The sequence below is a fragment of the Podarcis raffonei genome, chromosome 3 (assembly GCF_027172205.1).
Source record: "Podarcis raffonei isolate rPodRaf1 chromosome 3, rPodRaf1.pri, whole genome shotgun sequence".
Lineage (NCBI taxonomy): Eukaryota > Metazoa > Chordata > Lepidosauria > Squamata > Lacertidae > Podarcis > Podarcis raffonei.
Genome location: NC_070604.1, coordinates 60,452,785 through 60,471,470, shown reverse-complemented (window position 1 = coordinate 60,471,470; position 18,686 = coordinate 60,452,785). Strand labels below are relative to the sequence as shown.

The window sequence follows — 18,686 nt, the reverse complement described above, 5'->3', positions numbered from 1 at the left end:
AACGCTGGGATGGCCATGCGTGCTAATCATAGATAGGTTTGTGCCACGGCGTCCTGAGATCCCTGCGCTGAGAGAAGGAAACCTGCGAGCAAGGGGTTAAGAAGCGTTGCACGGAAGACACAATCAGTTGAAAAGGAGGAGGTCGAAGAAACTAAAGGGAGAAAAAAGAAGAAGCAAAGCGACGCTCCCGGCTGGGGTGGGGAAAGGCCGGCGTAAAATCCCTCCGCGCAAACAATATATGAGCGTAAACATGTGGCTGACTCATGAAAAGGTCGCCCGAGAGCAAGACTCGCTTGGAAAAAAGGCGGCCGGGGTACTCGGCCCAGGCTGCGAAGATATTATTGGAGGCGGTCCGGACGGAGGCTGGTCCTCCCCTCGCCCGCGACGCCCAGTGCGAAGCGCAGCCTCGCCTCCGAGGGGGCGGGCCCGCGGCCAGCTAATACGCCCCGCGGCCGGGCGAGGCAGGAACTTCGCCGGCGCTGCGCTCAGTCCAGGAACAACGATGCCCTCGCCCGCATCATGAGCCGCTGGTCTGCTTCCCAGGGGGTGGTGCTCACAGCCTATCACCCCAGCAGCGCCGATGCCGAGGCGCCGGGAAGCAGCGCCATGGAGGCGGCGGGCGCGTCCCCCGTAAGGTAAGGAAGGGGCGCCCGCAGCAACTGCTGGTGCTCGTGGGGGAGGACAAGGGAGGGCTGCCTGCCTGCTTACCTGTTGACGTAGGCAGGGTGTCTGGAGCCAGGTACAAAAGGCTGCCTCTCTCGAAGGGCTGCGTCAGGCCATGTGACCAAAGTTTAAAGGACGGTCAGGAGGAATGCCGGCAGCTCCACCACCCTGGGGCGCGGCCGCCGAGCGTGTAACAGGTGGAAAGCGAAGGCTAATGCCGGTTGGGGTTTGTAAACCGCTTGGAGGGCTTGTCTTGCTTTGTTCTGAACGAGCAAGCGGCGTATAAATTTTGTGTGTCTGGGAGAGGAGGAATAAGATAGTGTACTAAATACTAGAGGGTAGCGCACCCAAAGCAAAAGTCCTGAAATTCAGCCAGCGGCACCTGCATGTTCGATTTCTGGAGGAGAAATAACATCGTCTTGCCCTTACACTCCGATCCTAAGCATATTTTCCTCTAAATGTGTCAATGCGATTTTGAGTTAACTTTGATGTAGGCATTATTTATTTCTTAATCAGCATGATTAGTATGCTACTTGACGAAACATTAACTATCTAAGAGGTTTACTTAGAATTAGTCTTCTTTGAATTTCTCTTATAAATGTAGTTATAAAAAATTATGTGTGAAAAGGGATTTTCCTTCCAAGTAAGGATCCAGCAATGAATGGAAGGTGTTGGTGGGGGAAAAGCTGAGCTACTTTATGGCAGAGGGAGGCACTAGCTTTCTGTTCGTTCTCTTCTGGGACTGCCTATGGAAAAAAGAAACAGCATTTTGTATTGTTAAAAGGAAGAACACACACATTTAAACCGCTTTCAATAATTATTTCTAAGAATAGCAAGAGTAATTTATTAGGCTATTTTACAAGTACAAATATCCCCTTTCCAATTGCTTGCCGTGGTGCAAACAGTATTTCCTGCAATGTGCACTTTGGTTCCCCCTCCCCATCGTTTCCCCCCAATGAGCTCAATGCATTTTTATTACTCTGAGGTGTGTGTCAAAATACTGACTGCATAAACTAGAGGCCATCACAGACAAGAAAGCTTGCTTGAAAATAGAATGAATACTCTTGGAGTGGAGTCTTTTGCTCCTGAAGGCACCTATGTGGGGTTTGGGAGGAAAGACAAGTGTGAAGTAGAACAATTTCAACAGGATTGGGGCATATTCAACCTCTGTTCACTGTGTCCTGATATAGGTGTGTGTTTCAAGGAAAGCGGGTTTTCTTACAATATCAGGTTTTAGTTTTGTAATAATGATTCTTATTCCAGGGTAGGGGGACCTCAGTACTGAAGAGGGCCTATTTGTCTGACCCTCAGGACTCTTCCTGGGCCGTGACCTGCCTCAGTCTACATTCCTCACTGGTACTCCTCTGCACTCTACTCAATTCCTTCTGCCTCCCTAGAATGTGTCTTCAAACTCATAGAATCATAGAATTGGAAGACACCACAAGGGCCATCGAGTCCAACCCCCTGCCAAGCAGGAAACACCATCAGAGCACTCCTGACATATGGTTGTCAAGCCTCTGCTTAAAGACCTCCAAAGAAGGAGACTCCACCACACTCCTTGGCAGCAAATTCCACTGTCAAACAGCTCTTACTGTCAGGAAGTTCTTCCTAATGTTTAGGTGGAATCTTCTTTCTTGTAGTTTGGATCCATTGCTCCGTGTCCGCTTCTCTGGAGCAGCAGAAAACAACCTTTCTCCCTCCTCTATGTGACATCCTTTTATATATTTGAACATGGCTATCATATCACCCCTTAACCTCCTCTTCTCCAGGCTAAACATGCCCAGCTCCCTTAGCCGTTCCTCATAAGGCATCGTTTCCAGGCCTTTGACCATTTTGGTTGCCCTCCTCTGGACACGTTCCAGTTTGTCAGTGTCCTTCTTGAACTGTGGTGCCCAGAGCTGGACACAGTACTCCAGGTGAGGTCTGACCAGAGCAGAATACAGTGGCACTCCACCACACTCCTAATCCTAACTGATCTAATACCTCTTCCTAGATGGAGAGTCTCTCTCTCTCTCTCTCTCTCTCTCTCTCTCTCTCTCTCTCTGTGTGTGTGTGTGTGTGTGTGTGTGTGTGTAGAAATGCCTGGCTTTTGTGTGGCTAGAATGGCAATAGTATTAATACAAATAAATGGTGTGACTGTACTTGGAATCCTGTGTACATGTCTGGTCACCTCACCTCAAAAAGGATATTAGAGCTGGAAAAGTTGTGTAAAAGAACAACCAAAATGATTAACGGATTGGAAGAACTGCCCTATGAGGAAAAGTTACTACTTTTTAGTTTAGAGAAAAGGCAAGTAGGGGGAGGGGTTATGATAGAGCGATACAGAATTATACATGGTGTGGATAAAGTGTACAGAGAAATGTTTTTCTCCCACCCTCTCAGTACTAGAATCTGGGGCAGTGCAAAGAAGCTGAATGTTGGAAGTTGCATGACAGACACAAGGAAGTACTTTTTCACCTGGCTTAAATGGCTTTACAAGAGAATTAGACAAATTCATGGAGAATAAGGCTTTCAGCGGCTGCTAACCACAATGGCTATGTTCTGCTTCCACTGCTGGAGTCAGTATGCGTCTGAATACTAGGTGCCGGGAATCACAGTTGGGAAGAGTGTTGTGCTTAGAGCCTGCTTTGGGTCTTCCCATAGGCATCTGGTTGGCCACTGTGAGAACAGAGTGCTGGACCAGATAGGCCTTTGGCCTGATCCAGCAGGCTCCATTCACTTTTGCCTGTACTCCTTGCATGTTGTTGGCCTGTAAATAAATAAACCCAGATTTATTAAAGTAAGAAACTTTATTACACAAACCAAAAAGTCACAAAGCACTGTGCCAGCTTTTGAATCCCCCTTAATCAGTATGCGGGTGGCACTCTGGGTTAAACCACAGAGCCTTGGGCTTGCCAATCAGAAGGTCAGCAGTTCAAATCCCCACAATGGGGTGAGCTCCCGTTGCTCGGTCCCTGCTCCCGTCAACCTAGCAGTTCGAAAGCACGTCGAAGTGCAAGTAGAGAAATAGGTACTGCTCTGGCGGGAAAGTAAACGGCGTTTCCGTGCGCTGCTCTGGTTCGCCAGAAACAGCTTAGGCATGCTGGCCACATGACCAACTGTACGCCTGCTCCCTCGGCCTATAGAGCGAGATGAGTGCACAACCCCAGAGTCGTCCGCGACTGGACCTAATGGTCATGGGTACCTTTACCTTTACCTAATCAGGCTAGTTGTTAAAAAACAACAACACCGGGGGAGGGGGGAGACCAGCCTGCTGGTGGTAATCAAGCCACCTACACCTGCAACCTGTGAGTTTTAAGATGGATCACAGCAGGATCTGGTGGACATTCAAATGAGGCCCCTTCAGGTGCTTTTGGGTTTCATCTTGCATCCATGCCTCTTGAGAAGAAACTTATAGTGGTGGGAGTCCCTGTCTCTGCAGATATAGTGACCAGCTATTGCTACAGCTGTCGCCGCAAATAATCTTGATGAGATCAGCGCCTGTGTTGCTAAATTGAAATTTGGAGTTGAGCATCTGAATCCCATGAGCCTGCCAGCATTGTTACATTGTCACTAAGCACTGTGATGGGAAGGAAGTCACTTCCTCTTGAGCGGCTGCTTTTTCTAATCCTCCCCCACACCAGATGTGCTTAATAAGGCTTCATTCCAAGGAAGCATTTAAGCGCTTAGTTTTACACTGCTTTCCTCACGAGCCCAAAGTTATGTCCAGATGCAACATGAGGTTATTTTGATGTGACATGAAGAAATGTTGTTAGGCTGTTTGAATGCTTAGCATACACTTTTTTTGATAATTTGCGTGGGATTTATTGTGCGAAGCAAGATGCAAGGGTTTCATGGTCGTCGTTCCCCCCCCCCCGAAGCCCAGCTGGGTTTTCTGTTGCTTTAACATGGTTAATCAGGTTCTAATCCCATTCATAAAACTTGAGCAATGGAAAATGAAAATGGGGCTTGTGTGTATGGAATCCGTTACGCTAGCAACTGTAAACTTAAGTGTCGTCCAATTAGAATTCCAATATAGGAAAAACAGCTGTGAACTGCAGCGTAATAGAGTTCTGCAGATATTCTGGAAAAGTGCAATCTGAGATCAGGTACCATTTCAGAGTGTGTATGTTTTGCCCAGAGTGTGTATGTTTGTGCAGCTGGATTGGAGAATGGCACCTCCAGGAAGTGATTTGGAGTAGGAAAATGACACAGGGTTATCCCTTTTCATCTGGCACCCCCTCTACCCTTGTATTTGCCCTAAAAATAAAAAATAAAAACCCATTGGGAGTTCCAGTCATAGATCTCTTGCTGCCACGTTTCGTTTGGTATGGCTATTTCACATTGCCATGTGGAATAGTGCCAGCTACTTGATCTCCAGGAGAACAAGTGAAACAGATTTGGTGAGAATGAATCATGTGTCTTATCTGATATGTCAGAGGTTACAGTGATACTTAGACCTGCAGTAAAGTGATGAGATTAAAAATGTGCTAACAAGTGTTGCTCATTGATAAAATAGCAATGCGATATGTATAGAATCACATCTTCACTTGTAAAGAAATGTTTTTTGCTGCTATACTTTTGTATATATGTGCTTTTAGGATAAAAAGAATGATAGCTGATGGTTCTGAAATGCTTTTGAATTCCATGGGATTATTCTGAAGTAAATGGTTATATTGGTACATCATGATACGAGCTGCCCTTTTGCTGTGCAGCTGGATTTGTAAGAGCCATGTGTGCTCTGACAAATGATGGTTTGTCATGGTTTTATTCCCAGGACAAAAGTACATGTGATGCATGTGATCCTTTGTAGTCAGGGGACTTATTTCTGACTAAACATGGCTCTTGTATAGAGGAGGCAAAAGTTTGTGGAGCACAACTAGGCAGAAGATTATGGTGGTGGGCCGGGAGAAACATCTTTTCCTACCTATTCATATATGAAAATGCTACATTGGCTTTTCCAGTCTCTGTTGGGGTCCTTAAAGGATCTGTTGTTGGTTCTCTGCTCTTTCCATGTTGTCCATGGGTGACCTCATCAAATTCCATTCCTTACAGTGTCACCTAAATGCAGATAATGTCCAGTTTCCTCTACCCCAGAACTGCTTCTCCAGAAATCGGGTCTCACATCTCCAGCTGCCTCTCTGTTATTTCTGTTTGGATGCTCTCTCTTTTTGTGTGTGCCCAAGACTAGACTTCTTGTCAACCTCCTTGTGCTGTCTGGCCCCCACCGCTGGCATTCCTATGAAGGAACGTGGCCTTGGGCTGAAAAAGGTTCACCATCCCTTTTTTACCTGCAAGGAAAATTCAGGCAGAATAAACAGAAAGAACTAGAGGATATGATAGATAATAGACCTCTTATGATCTTAGATAACAGACCTCTTAGGATCTGTTCTGAGGGGAAACGTTTTAATAGTATTTTTGAGAGGAATAGATTTAGTATGAAAGGTTTTATGGTAGCCTTTTCTAATAGAAATTTTATGCGGAAAGTTTGTCTCAATAATGTCAAGGCCAATGGCTAGTGCAATATTTAATGATGCTAAGAAACTATTATGCTGCAAGCCTGTTCCCATTTATTTATAAAAGATTTCTTACCCACTTTTCAGCATAAGGTCTCAGAGTGCATTGCAACCATATAATCACATAACATTAAAATCCACTAAAGCAAGTGAAAACAAACCAAAGAATGCGTATCAAACAATAGAGGTGGGTCACAAAAAACAAAATACCTTAACTATCAAAGGTCTAGGGTAAAGAGTTGTGACTTCAGCAACTGACATAAACTATGAAGATTAATATTGAGGCACCTCCATTGGAAGGGATTTCTGTATTTTGGAAGCTGCCACAAAGAATGCAGTCCTTTGTGCTTCTAGGGGTGGTTGAACTGCCATCTTAACACCTGAAAGAGTCTGTAGTGTAGGAGGCAGTCATTCAGATATTTGGGACCTAAATTGTTTAGGGGTTAAACACCAATGTGAGCATGTTTAGTTGGGCCTGGAAACTTATTTAAGAGCAAGCCCCCTTGATCTCTGCAGGACTTTTATCTGAGATGTGCATAGTATTGCACTCTTGTAATGCTGCGTGAGAAGGGACAGTGTGTGTGAAGATACAATGAGTAACCTGTTGGCCTTGCGTGCTTGAACTCTGTTCATTTGATAGCCAAATTAAGCTAAGCAACCTTTTAACAATAGAAGCTGGAGCCAATAGGATAATGGCATGGACAAAAACTGCCGTCTGGGCTGTCTTAACACAGAGACAGATGCTATGAAAATGAAGGGCTGAATTTCTGAACTGTTGACATTTGAATGATCACCAAGCTACTGAATTCTTGATGAAACATCTTCTTGTGCCTGTTCAAACTTCTTGACAGTCTTCTCTCATTGACAATTTGTAAATTTTCCCCCAGGTTGTTGGTGTATTTTTAACTTGTGCACTATGTTTTTCACTCACTCACCAACTAATCAGCTAATGCTTTCTCCACCTAGATTTGCCAACAGTTTGCAGCCTCCTGCTATAATCAGTTGTAGATACCAAAATTTCTTGTCTTATACCTGCCTGTGCTTTTGAACATGAGTGTACTGTAAGATGGAGCCTGGTGTCACAGGGCACAGGTGTACATTTCCAGTGTAGCCTGATGTTCAGCTCTGAATTGCCAGTGTTCTCCAAACCTTAGATTTCAGTTGGTTTTACGCCACTCCTGCCCTCCAATTTTGTAGCAGAAAAATAATGCCAGCTAGATAAGTCTTTTACTTCCACTGTATCCAGAATTATTTCTGCCCAGTTGTTGATACATCATCTTAAAATACTTTGTTCCCAACTACTGAAAAAAACAATTGTTTGGTGTAATAAATCTGTTGTGTAATGGCACACAACTGGTTTTATCATAAACATACCTTGGCATTGTTACTCAAAAATAAATGTATTTGATTTTTTTTCCTTTTAAGGCATTGTTCAGATCAAGTTTTCCTGTTTCCTTTTAAATTAACAATGGCTTCCTCATCTACAGGAAATAAGGTGGATTTTGTTACAAGCATCTGTCCCACAGATCCCACAGATAAATAAACACATGTTCATAAAATATGAAGTGGAGGAAGAGGCTATAATTTTTTTAAAAATAAAAATTATAGCCTCTTCCTTCACTTCAAATTTTAATGATTTAAGCAAAATGCATTAGGTGAGGTTGATTTACACCACAGGAGAAAGATTGTATGGAACTTGATATAAGCCCTGTGCTCCATGTTCTTAAAAGTGTGTATGCTGAACTTGTGTAAGAGCAAAGGTGGTTTTAGGGTAGTGTGACTGGTTTGGCAGGACTGGGTACCAGTGCCATTGGGACCCACAACAGTGATGTAGAAAGGCGCTTGATAGGTAAGGGAGTGCTGAATTTTAGCATCACACAGGCCACTGCTGAAATTTGAGAGCCGCTGGTAAGAGCAAGATCTTGGCTTGATCAATATATGCGACCTCAAAATGCATTTTGTGTAAAGGTTTCTGCCCCTGTTGGCCTAAAGCAAAGATTTCACCTTCAAAAGCCAAGAGTAAATATGTGTAAAATTCTGGTTACCTCATCTCCCAAAAGGATATTGTAGAGTTGGAAAAGGTTCTGAAAAGAATAACCAAAATGATCAAGGGGCTGGAGCAACTCCACCACGACAAAAGGTTGTAACATTTCAGCCTTTTTAGTTTAGAAAATTGTATGTGGTGTGCAGGAAGTGGATAGAGAGAAGATTTTCTTGCTCATAATTCTAGAAACGAGACATTCTGTTGAAGCTGAATATTGGAAGTTTCAGGATGGAGAAAAGGGAGTGGTACACAGCACATAATTAAAGTTTTGGAATTTGCTATCAAAAGATATAGCGATGGCTGCTAATGTGGATGGCATTAAAAGGGGTTCAGACAAATTAATTGACAATAAGTCTTCTCTTAGGTTTACAAGAAGTCTTCTCTTAGGTTTACAAGAAGAGGGTAAAGATTGCATGCTTGATGCGTCATAACCAATTAGTGTAGGAATCCACACATCATTGCAATTCGATATTGGAGCATGTGTCCTGTGGCAGATGGATTCCTCCATATACCCTTTTATGAATGCATTGGTAGATCTTTAGTAGAAAAGTGCAGCGGAAATGAGAATTTTCAGACAGATTTGGAAGTAGGTGATGGCTTTGTCCAACTATTGACGCCTTTGACATCTTGGGATGCTTCAGTTCTTAAACCCTGAGCATTGTAAGCTCAGTAATAGGTGGTCAGACTTTTTGTTGGGCTTGTATTTATTTGGAAGACAACCAAAATATTTAAATATCTTCACCGTGTTTGTTTATTTTAGTGCAGAGTGGAACATTTGCTTTAGTTTTGAGTGACACTTTTTAATTTTGAGTTTTCCTTTAAGGAACATGGAAGTACACTCAAGTGCAAATTCGGGATCTTTAATGCCTTTCTGATACCTGAAATCTTCATTGTAAAAACAACTTTTTCTGTCAAAAAGCAAATATTTGAACAATTACCATTATTTACAAGAGTCAATGAGTAGAGGCAAAATTGTTTTCACTTGTTTGCATTGGCACTTGCCATAAATACTGTATTGGAGTTATAAATTCCTTAGCTACTGAAGGAATACCTGTTAGCAAGGCAAATCATAAATCTGGCCTCTATGTGCAGGGGAGGAGTTTGAGTTTTGCGCTTATTTAACCTTTGATACATGACCCTGCAGTAAAAGTATTTGAAGAAGCAATGTTGAAAGAAGTGTGATTAATAAGATTTGGTTTCCTATACAACACTTTGTGGGACTGACAGGGATTGCTGCTTTTAATGAAGTGATTTCTGGCAGACTAAGGAGATCTCCTGATAGATTATTTCTTGCATTTCTGTCCTTATCATCAAATGGCATGAGATATGAATATAGACTTCAAACCTGAGTAAGGATTGATATGCAAATGGAAAGCTATTGAGAATTTTTGTGTGTGAGAGAGAGGGGAGGAGGAAGAGGAGGAGAAGAAGTGAAAAGAAAGATTTATGTTCTTGTGTTACATGCCTTGTCATTCTATATATGTACTTAAAAAAATGCCTGTTGATAGCGCCAAAGCATTCAGCTAATCCCCAGAGGTTACTGATTTGAAGTGATAACATCCTTCAGTGTGGTACCTCGGGTTAAGTACTTAATTCGTTCCGGAGGTCCGTTCTTAACCTGAAACTGTTCTTAACCTGAAGCACCACTTTAGCTAATGGGGCCTCCTGCTGCCGCGCCGCTGCCGGAGCACAATTTCTGTTCTCATCCCGAAGCAAAGTTCTTAACCTGAGGTAATATTTCTGGGGTAGTGGAGTCTGTAACCTGAAGCGTATGTAACCTCAAGTGTATGTAACCCAAGGTACCACGGTATATGCATATGTGAGGCATTGACACCAATCTATGCCTATGTGATTCCTTCACAAGTGAATGTATTTCGCCTTCAAATCCCCTTCCTGTGCTTTGGTATGAGGATTTTTTGAAACCTAAATGTGATGCTGGGAGGGAAGGCCTAGAGGAGGCTGTGGCCACAATGGGTGAGCTGGGAAGGGAATCCCACCAGCTGTTTCTGGCAGTTGCAGGTCTTCTGTAAAGAGTTTTCTAAATCCAAAGTATTTGATCTGGAATGAATTAAGATAATCTGGAATATTTTGAGTGTAACTGTTCTGCATGATCCGTTCCCTTTCTTAGGTTTTCCAATACAGTGGAAGACGTTGGTGAACTAGTAAGAGGTAGTGTGGTGGTTAGAATGTCAGACGAGTCCTTGGGAGACTCGAGTTCAAATTCCCACTCGGCTATGAAGCCTATTGGGTGAGTCATTTCCTTTCAGCCAAGCTACCCTGCAGTCTTCTTGTGAGGATAAAATGGGGTTGGGGAAAGAAATTTCACTCCTTGGAGAAAATGTAGGGTATACAAGCTGAAGGACATGTGTGGAGGACTGGGAACAAGAGAAGTAGCAAGAAACTGTGGCAGGCACTGAACTCCTTTATTTAACTCTGCTTGGATTTTGTTCAGTTTCACAAGTCACTGCCTTCATTGTTTTTAACCAACTAGAAATGTTTTATTGTTGTTATTATTATTGTAAATTAAAATTTACATCAGGTTTTCCGCATAAGGTTCTGGGCTCCACTTGTATGTAGATAAAATATATATTCCCAAGCAGTTGCAATTGGGGATATATTTTTGTATGGTAGTAGGTTGAATCAGTGTAGGTGATACACATTTTAATACCATTTATAAACTGCAGTAAAACTATAAACAGCCCATTCCCACAAATTTACTGGCCAATACAGTTTGACAAAATGTTTAAGAGCATCCCTCCTAGCAAGGATTCCAGAGCCAGCCATTTCCTCCAAGCAGGGCATTCTGCTCCTTTACTCTGCAGAATTTTAGAAGGCTTGGTGCAGGGATTAGGGAATTATGTTGAGTGATAAACTATCTGAGGCTTTGTTTTGTTTTCTGTTCAGTTGATACCAGTTCCTTCCCTCTGAAAAAGCATTGTGGTAAAGTTATTTTTCTGGCTGGAGACTGAAATGGTCAGGTACAAATCTGTATGTACTCTTTCCTCCTGCCCAGTGTTTTCCTTTAGTGGAGACAAGTGAGATGGGAGAATTTAACCATTTTCAACTGATGATTTGCAAGGATGCAGGCAAAATAGCATCCATCTCCTAGGAGGACCTGAAGCTTTGGAATCAGTTTTTTCATTCAGGAAATAAAATACAGTGGTATCTTGGTTCTCAAATGCCTTGCTTCTGAAACAACTTGAAACCCAAACATAGTAAACCCAGAAGTAAGTGTTCTGGTTTGCAAACTTTTTTTGGAAGTTGAACGTGCTCTGCTTTGAGTGTTGCGCTTCCAATTTGAGTGCCACCTTTCCGTTTGGAGTGCCACACTTCCATTTCCGTTTGGAGTGTTACGCTGAGAATTTGAGGGTTACGTTTCCGATATGAGTGTAACACTTCTGTTTGGAGTGCCACACTTCCGTTTGGAGTGTTATGCTTCCATTTTGAGTGCCACACTTCCGTGTGGAGTGTTACACTGACGTCCGTCTGTTTTTTGCTATTTTGCATTTTTGTGGCTCTTTTTGTGTGTGTGTGACTGCGTGGAACCCAATTCAGCTACTGATTGATTGATTGTGTGACTGCAGTACATGGTTCATTGCTTCCATTTTATGTATCAATGGTCTCATTAGATAGTAAAATTCATGTTAAATTGCTTTTTTTGGGGACTGTTATTAAAAATATGGAACGGATTAATCCATTTTGCATTACTTTCTGTGGGAAATCATGCCTTGGTTTGGGAACGCTTTGGTTTTGGAACAGAGTTCTGGAACTTATTAAGTTTGAGAACCAAGGTACCACTGTAAGTGAAAGAAGCCTTGTAGAAAGGAATACTTTTGTTTTTTTATTGTACCAATGTTTATGTGCATGATAGCTATCAATCACAATTTAAACCTGTACAAGTTGGAGAGGGGCTGCAGCTCAGTGACATAGAGTATATAGCATCTATTAGGTCTTGAAGTGTCCCCTGACTGACTGAAACTTTGGGGAGCAGCTGCCAGCCAGGTGTCAACAATACTGAGCTAAATGAGCCAATCGTCTGGCTTGGTATTAGGCAGCTTCCTATGTTCCTGTACCTGAGCAGCACACATTATTTGCATATTCAACTGGTACTGCTGATTTGCAAGAGGCGATGCAAATTTGATGCATGCATAACTAGATAATGCAATGTTATATACTGTGTTTTCTACACAGTGCTCTTCGACATATTTTCTTCAAACCGATGCTTGGTTTGGAAGGTGGAGAAATGCCAGATTCAGGTGTATAACATTTTAAAGGGCATCTTATCTCTAAGGAATTTAGCAATTTCCCCAGCACACTCGAGTTAACCAGATTTGTTTAATAACTTGTAGCAATAATTCTAGAAAATAGCATTTTTGTATACAGAAGTTATTGCTATATAGGAGAAAAAACATTTGAAACTTGCTGACAGTGTGGTAGAAAACCTGAGGGGAGACTTCTTCCAAGAGTCCAGTCCTTGTACCAAAACTATTGTGTTCTTTCCCTAGAAAGTAAACAAGATTTGCAGAAAAACACAGTGATAAATGTTAGGGCTGTAGCAGAAACAAAGCAGGCTTTTTTAAAAACAAACATTTTTCATGGTTCTAAACTCCATGGATTTTGAAAAGATGAAAGCAAACTATTGGTTCTTTCCCATCCAGTTCATGTTTCGTTGAAATATCAAAACAATTATGTAAGAAAATAACATAATACATTATTTTTGGAATCCCAGAATCTTATTGTCCCTAGAGGACTCACCCTAGTCTGCTCAGCAATGCTTGTGTAAAATCTGGAACATTGCCGTAATGACAAGGGAGCATCCTGTGAAGGGAAGAATAGAGAAAACCAGAAACCTTGGAAATGGCTTAGTTACCATATAGTAACTTGGAAACACTAAAAGCTAAAACTGCTAAATTATAAGCTAAAACATTGTTTACCACAAAGATTTGCATTTCAACATCTTCTTTCTTAGATTGCAAGTTTCATTTCCCCACTCTTAGGGCTCTAGACTGGGTGCTACATGTGCCATATTTCATGTCTATATGCTACTTTACTACTTTCCATTATTATATCATGCATTTGCCTGTTCTCATCTGGCAGCAACCAATGAGGTCAAGCAGGTGTAAGTGCAAAGCAGTATTGTGGTAGCACCATTGCAGTGAGGTTTACCAAACTCTTTGAAGGGAAACTACCGTAACTTACGTGGCTGCTGTTACAACAGTGGCAACTGGAAATTTAACATCCTTTCTGATTTGGCCCTTTGAGGCAAGTCTCACATAATTAGGGTGTGCTACAGTTCTCATAATTATATATATATATGTATGTATTTATGTATGTACTGCTTGAATCAGCCTCACATAGAAATCTTGCTGTGTGGAAAGCGAGCTTTGGAGAGGTGGTTTCCAGCTTGGCCTTCACCTTTGTATCTTAACTAAACACATGCAGGAATTTCCACCTATCTGCGTTTAATATATGAATAGACTCTAGAGTAACTTAGGAATCATTGAAACTTTCCATGAGCCAGATAGGATCTCAAAAGAAGTCCAGCGGCCAGGGCCCAGCTTGGTGAGCGCCCAAGAGGACAGAACTGAAATCCAAGAGAAATAGAGCCTCAAAATGGTGCAAAGAAATATTTTTTTTTAAATCAAACATAGTTCTTTTAAAATACTCACTGTATTTTGGATGAAAGTAACCTTCAGGAATCAAAGCAATGACCCTCACTTCAGTGGGGCTACGATGGCATAAGTTCTGTTGGAGATAGCATAGGACTAGTACTTTAAGGGATTTATATCTTCGGTAGCAGATGAAAGCCTTTGACAGGAATATTGCACTGTTTTTGTGTGTTTGTATTAAAGCCAATAGATGGGCGAATAACTCTGTTAAGAACTGTGGGTAAACCTGTTTTAAAACTGTGGTGGCACAGCTGTGGACTGATTTTGTAATAGCTGACTGAAGCCCCAATATCAGAAAGGAACAAATGTAACTTCTTATCATGACTGTAACCATCAGTTGTGACTCCGTGAAGGATTCTGTTTATCTTACAACTATGCAAGCAACCGCTGAGGGTTACATGCCAACGGAAAAGCCCCAGAGAGTATTTATGTACATTCCATCAATCTTTAACTGCTTAGCAGTTGGAGTGTGAATAGTTTTTATGACAATTTACCCTGAAACTGACGCTTGTGCTTTTGTGAGTCAAGCAGACACTTGGGTGCTTCCTGGGTCATGCTGTGTCCACTAATACTTCTTCTGCAAACTGTAAAAATATTTGAGTAGTGGGAAGCAGAAGATAATACAAGAATACTCCCCTTGATGTTCACTGCACTTTTGAAAGTTAGTGCTGTGTGTAGATTGCTGGATCTCTACCCAGCTGATAATGCTGTGCCAAAAAGGGCCAAATTAGATGCTGTGTGCGAAACTTGTGAATAGTTTTCCAGTGCTTTGCTATGAACTGAGACACAGCATGTAAGTCTGCAGTCAGGAACAGAAGAACAGAAAAGAGGGGTCTTTTGTTTGTTTAGAAATGTTTGCTGTAATACCTTCCATCTAAATAGCAGGAACAGTGAAGGAAGTCTGTGAAACTGTTTTGAGATGTGTTACTATGTATTGTGATAGATTCAGATTGTTTTGGTCTATGAACAGCTGCATTATCCACCATCAGCCTTTGAGTAGTTTTCAAGATGCATTTTTGTTAATATCAATGATTTTAAGAAGACACTAGTGATACAGGATGCAGCTATTTAAAAATAGCATTAGAACATCTGTGTTTAAGAAGATACAACTTCTGTAAAATATTTTTTGTAAAAAAAAAATTCCACAAGTCGTTCATTCACTAGTTGCTGATTTCCCCCAGACTTTTTCTTCAGACATCAACTAGTTTAATTTCTCAATTAAATTTCTTCTGTCTGCCATAGTAAAGCCCAGATTCTAGACCTGCAATTATATAGGCATTGTGGTTTGCGTGAATGCAGATTTTCTTGATATAAATGGTAGCTCAACACTCTTGACTTCCATAAGCAAACCAGCCTACAATTAGTTATTTTGCAACTGGAAAATAGGTCTGTAACAAGTGCACTGATATCCCTTCTGGTTCTACTGGATTAAAATTAGAAAAGGTATATTTAATGTTTTAGGGTCCTATGTCATGAGCTAGGCCGGTATTAGCTATCATTTCTTAAGTTAAACCGTTTCCATTTTCTCTTGGGTCTAGATTCCGCAGGAATTGTGGCCATAGTAGCAATGCAGTTGGTTTTAGGTTTCCAGCAATTTAGTTTATACAGTACGCATGTGTATTTTTAATTTGTTTTGTGTGATCAGTGAGAAACTTCCTTCTCTACCCCAGCCATTATATCCTGCTAACATTGTTACCCTGTTGCCTTTAACTACCAGGAATTGCTGTGAAGGTAATTGGTATCCCTTGAGCTACTGTTACATTAATCTGCACAGGGCATAGAAAACCCTGTTAGCGCAAACCTTTTGTGAATGGGTTTCCGTGCACCTTTCCTCTGTGATACTGATTGGTTCTAACCTCCTAGGGTGAATGGACATGAGTGGGACTCAGAAGTCATGGAAAGTTCAGGGTTTGTTTGTTTTTTCTCTTCCTGGTGTGCCTACCTAAAGGATTGTCATGGATGGTCATTCATAGTCAGGAGTTGCTATGTCATACTGAATTCGTGGAAATGAATCTACAGAGTAATGCCTTTTTCATTGCTATCTCCAGTGCTTCCCCCCCCCCCAAAAAAAATTGTTTACAAGTACTCTCATTTTCCTACCCATATTGAAATACTGCTCCTCAATGAAGCCAACCTTAGATACACAAAATGTTTAGGGGTATGTGTCCCCCTGCGTCCCCCCCAGAAAAAAAAAGCACTGGCTATATAAAAAATCAAGCAAGCAAAGTACATAACACGGTTGAAACTCCAGATAGATTTGTTGGAGCAGGAAAATAAGAGGGAGGAATGTATTTATAAATGATGTAAAAGAGGAAACATGTTTTCTTACACACACACTAGGCTGTGACCTTTAGACTTGCTTTTCTAGGAGTTAGCTCCATATAGCTCAATGAGTAGGTGCACATTGTGTGGCAAAATGTTTTGCCTTTGCCACTGAGGTTCACATAGAAAGCTACATTTCTTTAAAAAATAGGAACTACAGAAGCTAAAGTCCTGCCTCAATCTGAATGCCAGGGTGAACTTCAGAATATTGAACTTGTTTTCTTCAGTTCAGCACAAGCTGTCCCAGGAGAGCTGATTCATATTTGAAGTGTTTATATCTAAATACAGCTACAAAGTGATAAACAATTCAATTAGCTATTGCCCTACTCTGGGAAAAAAACTAATTCTTCCTCCTTCAGGGAGAGCAATGGACTCCTCAGTATTGATGAAGTGTTTTAAAAGTACAGTAAGCCTGTAACTTAACATGGGGGTTATGTTCCAGGGATCGTGACTAAAACCAAAATCGCGTGTAGTCAAAACACATTGGGTTCAATGGTGGGTAGGGTTGCCAACATCATTTCCCCCAGAAACTCGCCCCTTTCCTGTCCCCTTTTAATTTTATGCTACACACGTGAAGCTGAAAGCATATAAGTTGCAGACTTACTGTAATTCATACTTTGAGAAAGTGGAAACCCTCCTCTCCACTCCACACTTTATAAAATATGCGTTGGTCTTCAAAGTCTAGAAATATTGATAAAAGACAAATTGCTACTTAAAATGTCACATTTTGAAATGTTAAAAGTTGTATGAAGACCAGTGGTATGTTTCTAATTGGCTTTGCTGATGTCACTGTAAACTATGTACCACATTATTAAGTCTCTCTCTCTCTCTGTGTTTTCTAGCAGGAGAACTGGTCAATATAATATGAACCATGACAACTCTAAGAAGCCCTCAGGGAAGCCCCCTTATAACCGTTCAGGTTCTCAAGATTCACTCGATGAATTATCCATGGATGACTACTGGAAAGAACTTGAAAACATCAATGAAACCAGAGGCAATAACTCTGAAGAACAAGCAGTGGTTCTGGTGAAGGAGCCTGATGGTAATTATAACTGGAATTAAGAAAACAGTTTCTCTGTTTTGAAGACTCTGTTTTAGATCTTTCAAGATTTGGTCAGTTGGACTTGACTAGTGCCTCTGCAAATCTGGCAACACATTGACTGTGTAATGGCAATTATTTTCAAGGACCTGGAATTGCTGTTGTGGACTAGACTATCCTGAGCTGGAGGAAAACCATGATACATTAAGAAAGTACTTGCTTGAATTCATAACTTATGCATATTATTGCCCCAAGATGTGCTTTTAAAGCTTTTGCAGCAAGAGAGAATTTCCTCTTTTCTTCGTTTACATTTCTGCTGTTTTGCAATAAACTGTAACTGGATTTTGACCACTGCTTTGGTAAGGGTAATGGGAAGTTCTTCAGAAGTCATATATGTTCTGGTTACCATAGTACCCGGAATCACACAAAGAGCAATAATTCCTGTAGGAAGTCAGAATTATATAGTAAAAACAACAACGATAAAGCAGCTTCTACGTACAGTAGTAAAATGCAGTGTATTTGTAAAAAAGAGAAAGCAACTAAACACCCTAGTGCAAATAAACAGCCCTTTCAGTTGCCAAATGCATTTGACTATATGGTAGTCTATAGGTTAATAGGTGCATGGTATCTCAGGCCTATTTATAGAGTACATGGTATCTCAGACCTATTTATAGTGGGTGTGGTGGGGACTGTTCTTAAAAAACACAATTGTCAGCCAAGGTGAAATGTGGGGGTTTCCTCATAATGTTTCACCACACCTGCTCCAGGCTGGTGTCGTTGAGAGGCCCAAGGAATGGGTCCCTTGAGGAATCCACAAGACTTTGGGTCTGAGGGATTCAGGGGATTTTGGATCCTGTGATTCTAAACTTGCTGCCACCCTGCAACTCGCCATTTCAGTGCTTTCCATCCACTTGCCACTGCTGGTGGCAGGAGAACTGCCAGTGAGTGGTATGTCTTCAATTACTGGGCTATGATGGGACCTCCGTCACTTTGGAACACTAGCAGCATGCCTCTACTGCCCAAAGACAGTGGAGAGGCAGTTACATATTGCCACCACCACTATCAACAATGGAGGAACAAGATCGTACTCTCAAATACTATTACATTTGAGTAAAATATCCCCCCCCCCACTCCGCAATAGAGCGTCTTTAATGTTTAAAATTATGCAACATAAATTCTGATTGGAGGTGTGTGTGTGTGTGTATGAATATATAATCATGTTTTCTTGGCAAGGACTCTGAAGCTGTAGGGAAAAAAAACATAATACCTTAGAACCCTTTTACTGAGAATGCACTTCTGTTTTCTATACTAATTTTAGCGAACCAATGCTGAGGTTCAGGTAAATGTTTCCTAGGAAATGTTCTAAGTCGATGCCATTTCTCTGACATTAAAGCACACTTCTGCAATCCTCTCTTATGTATGAGTAGCTTCTTATATTCCTAACATGAAAAAAA

The 18,686-nt window shown here is 41.5% G+C and overlaps 1 protein-coding gene across 5 annotated transcripts in view; it reads left to right on the top strand.

Moving 5' to 3' along the window:
- The window catches only part of ARHGAP18 (Rho GTPase activating protein 18), a 59,649-nt gene that overhangs the window by 16,476 nt on the left and 24,487 nt on the right, over positions 1-18,686 (top strand). The window contains exons 1-2 of one of the 5 annotated variants that reach the window (XM_053381884.1): positions 417-635; positions 17,036-17,235. In XM_053381884.1, coding sequence (XP_053237859.1) covers positions 520-635; positions 17,036-17,235 — 316 coding nt within the window. In that variant the 5' untranslated portion in view covers positions 417-519. Of the gene's footprint in view, positions 1-416; positions 636-17,035; positions 17,236-18,686 lie in introns of those variants that run through there. The other 4 variants (XM_053381881.1, XM_053381880.1, XM_053381883.1 and 1 more) reach the window with 4 other exon arrangements.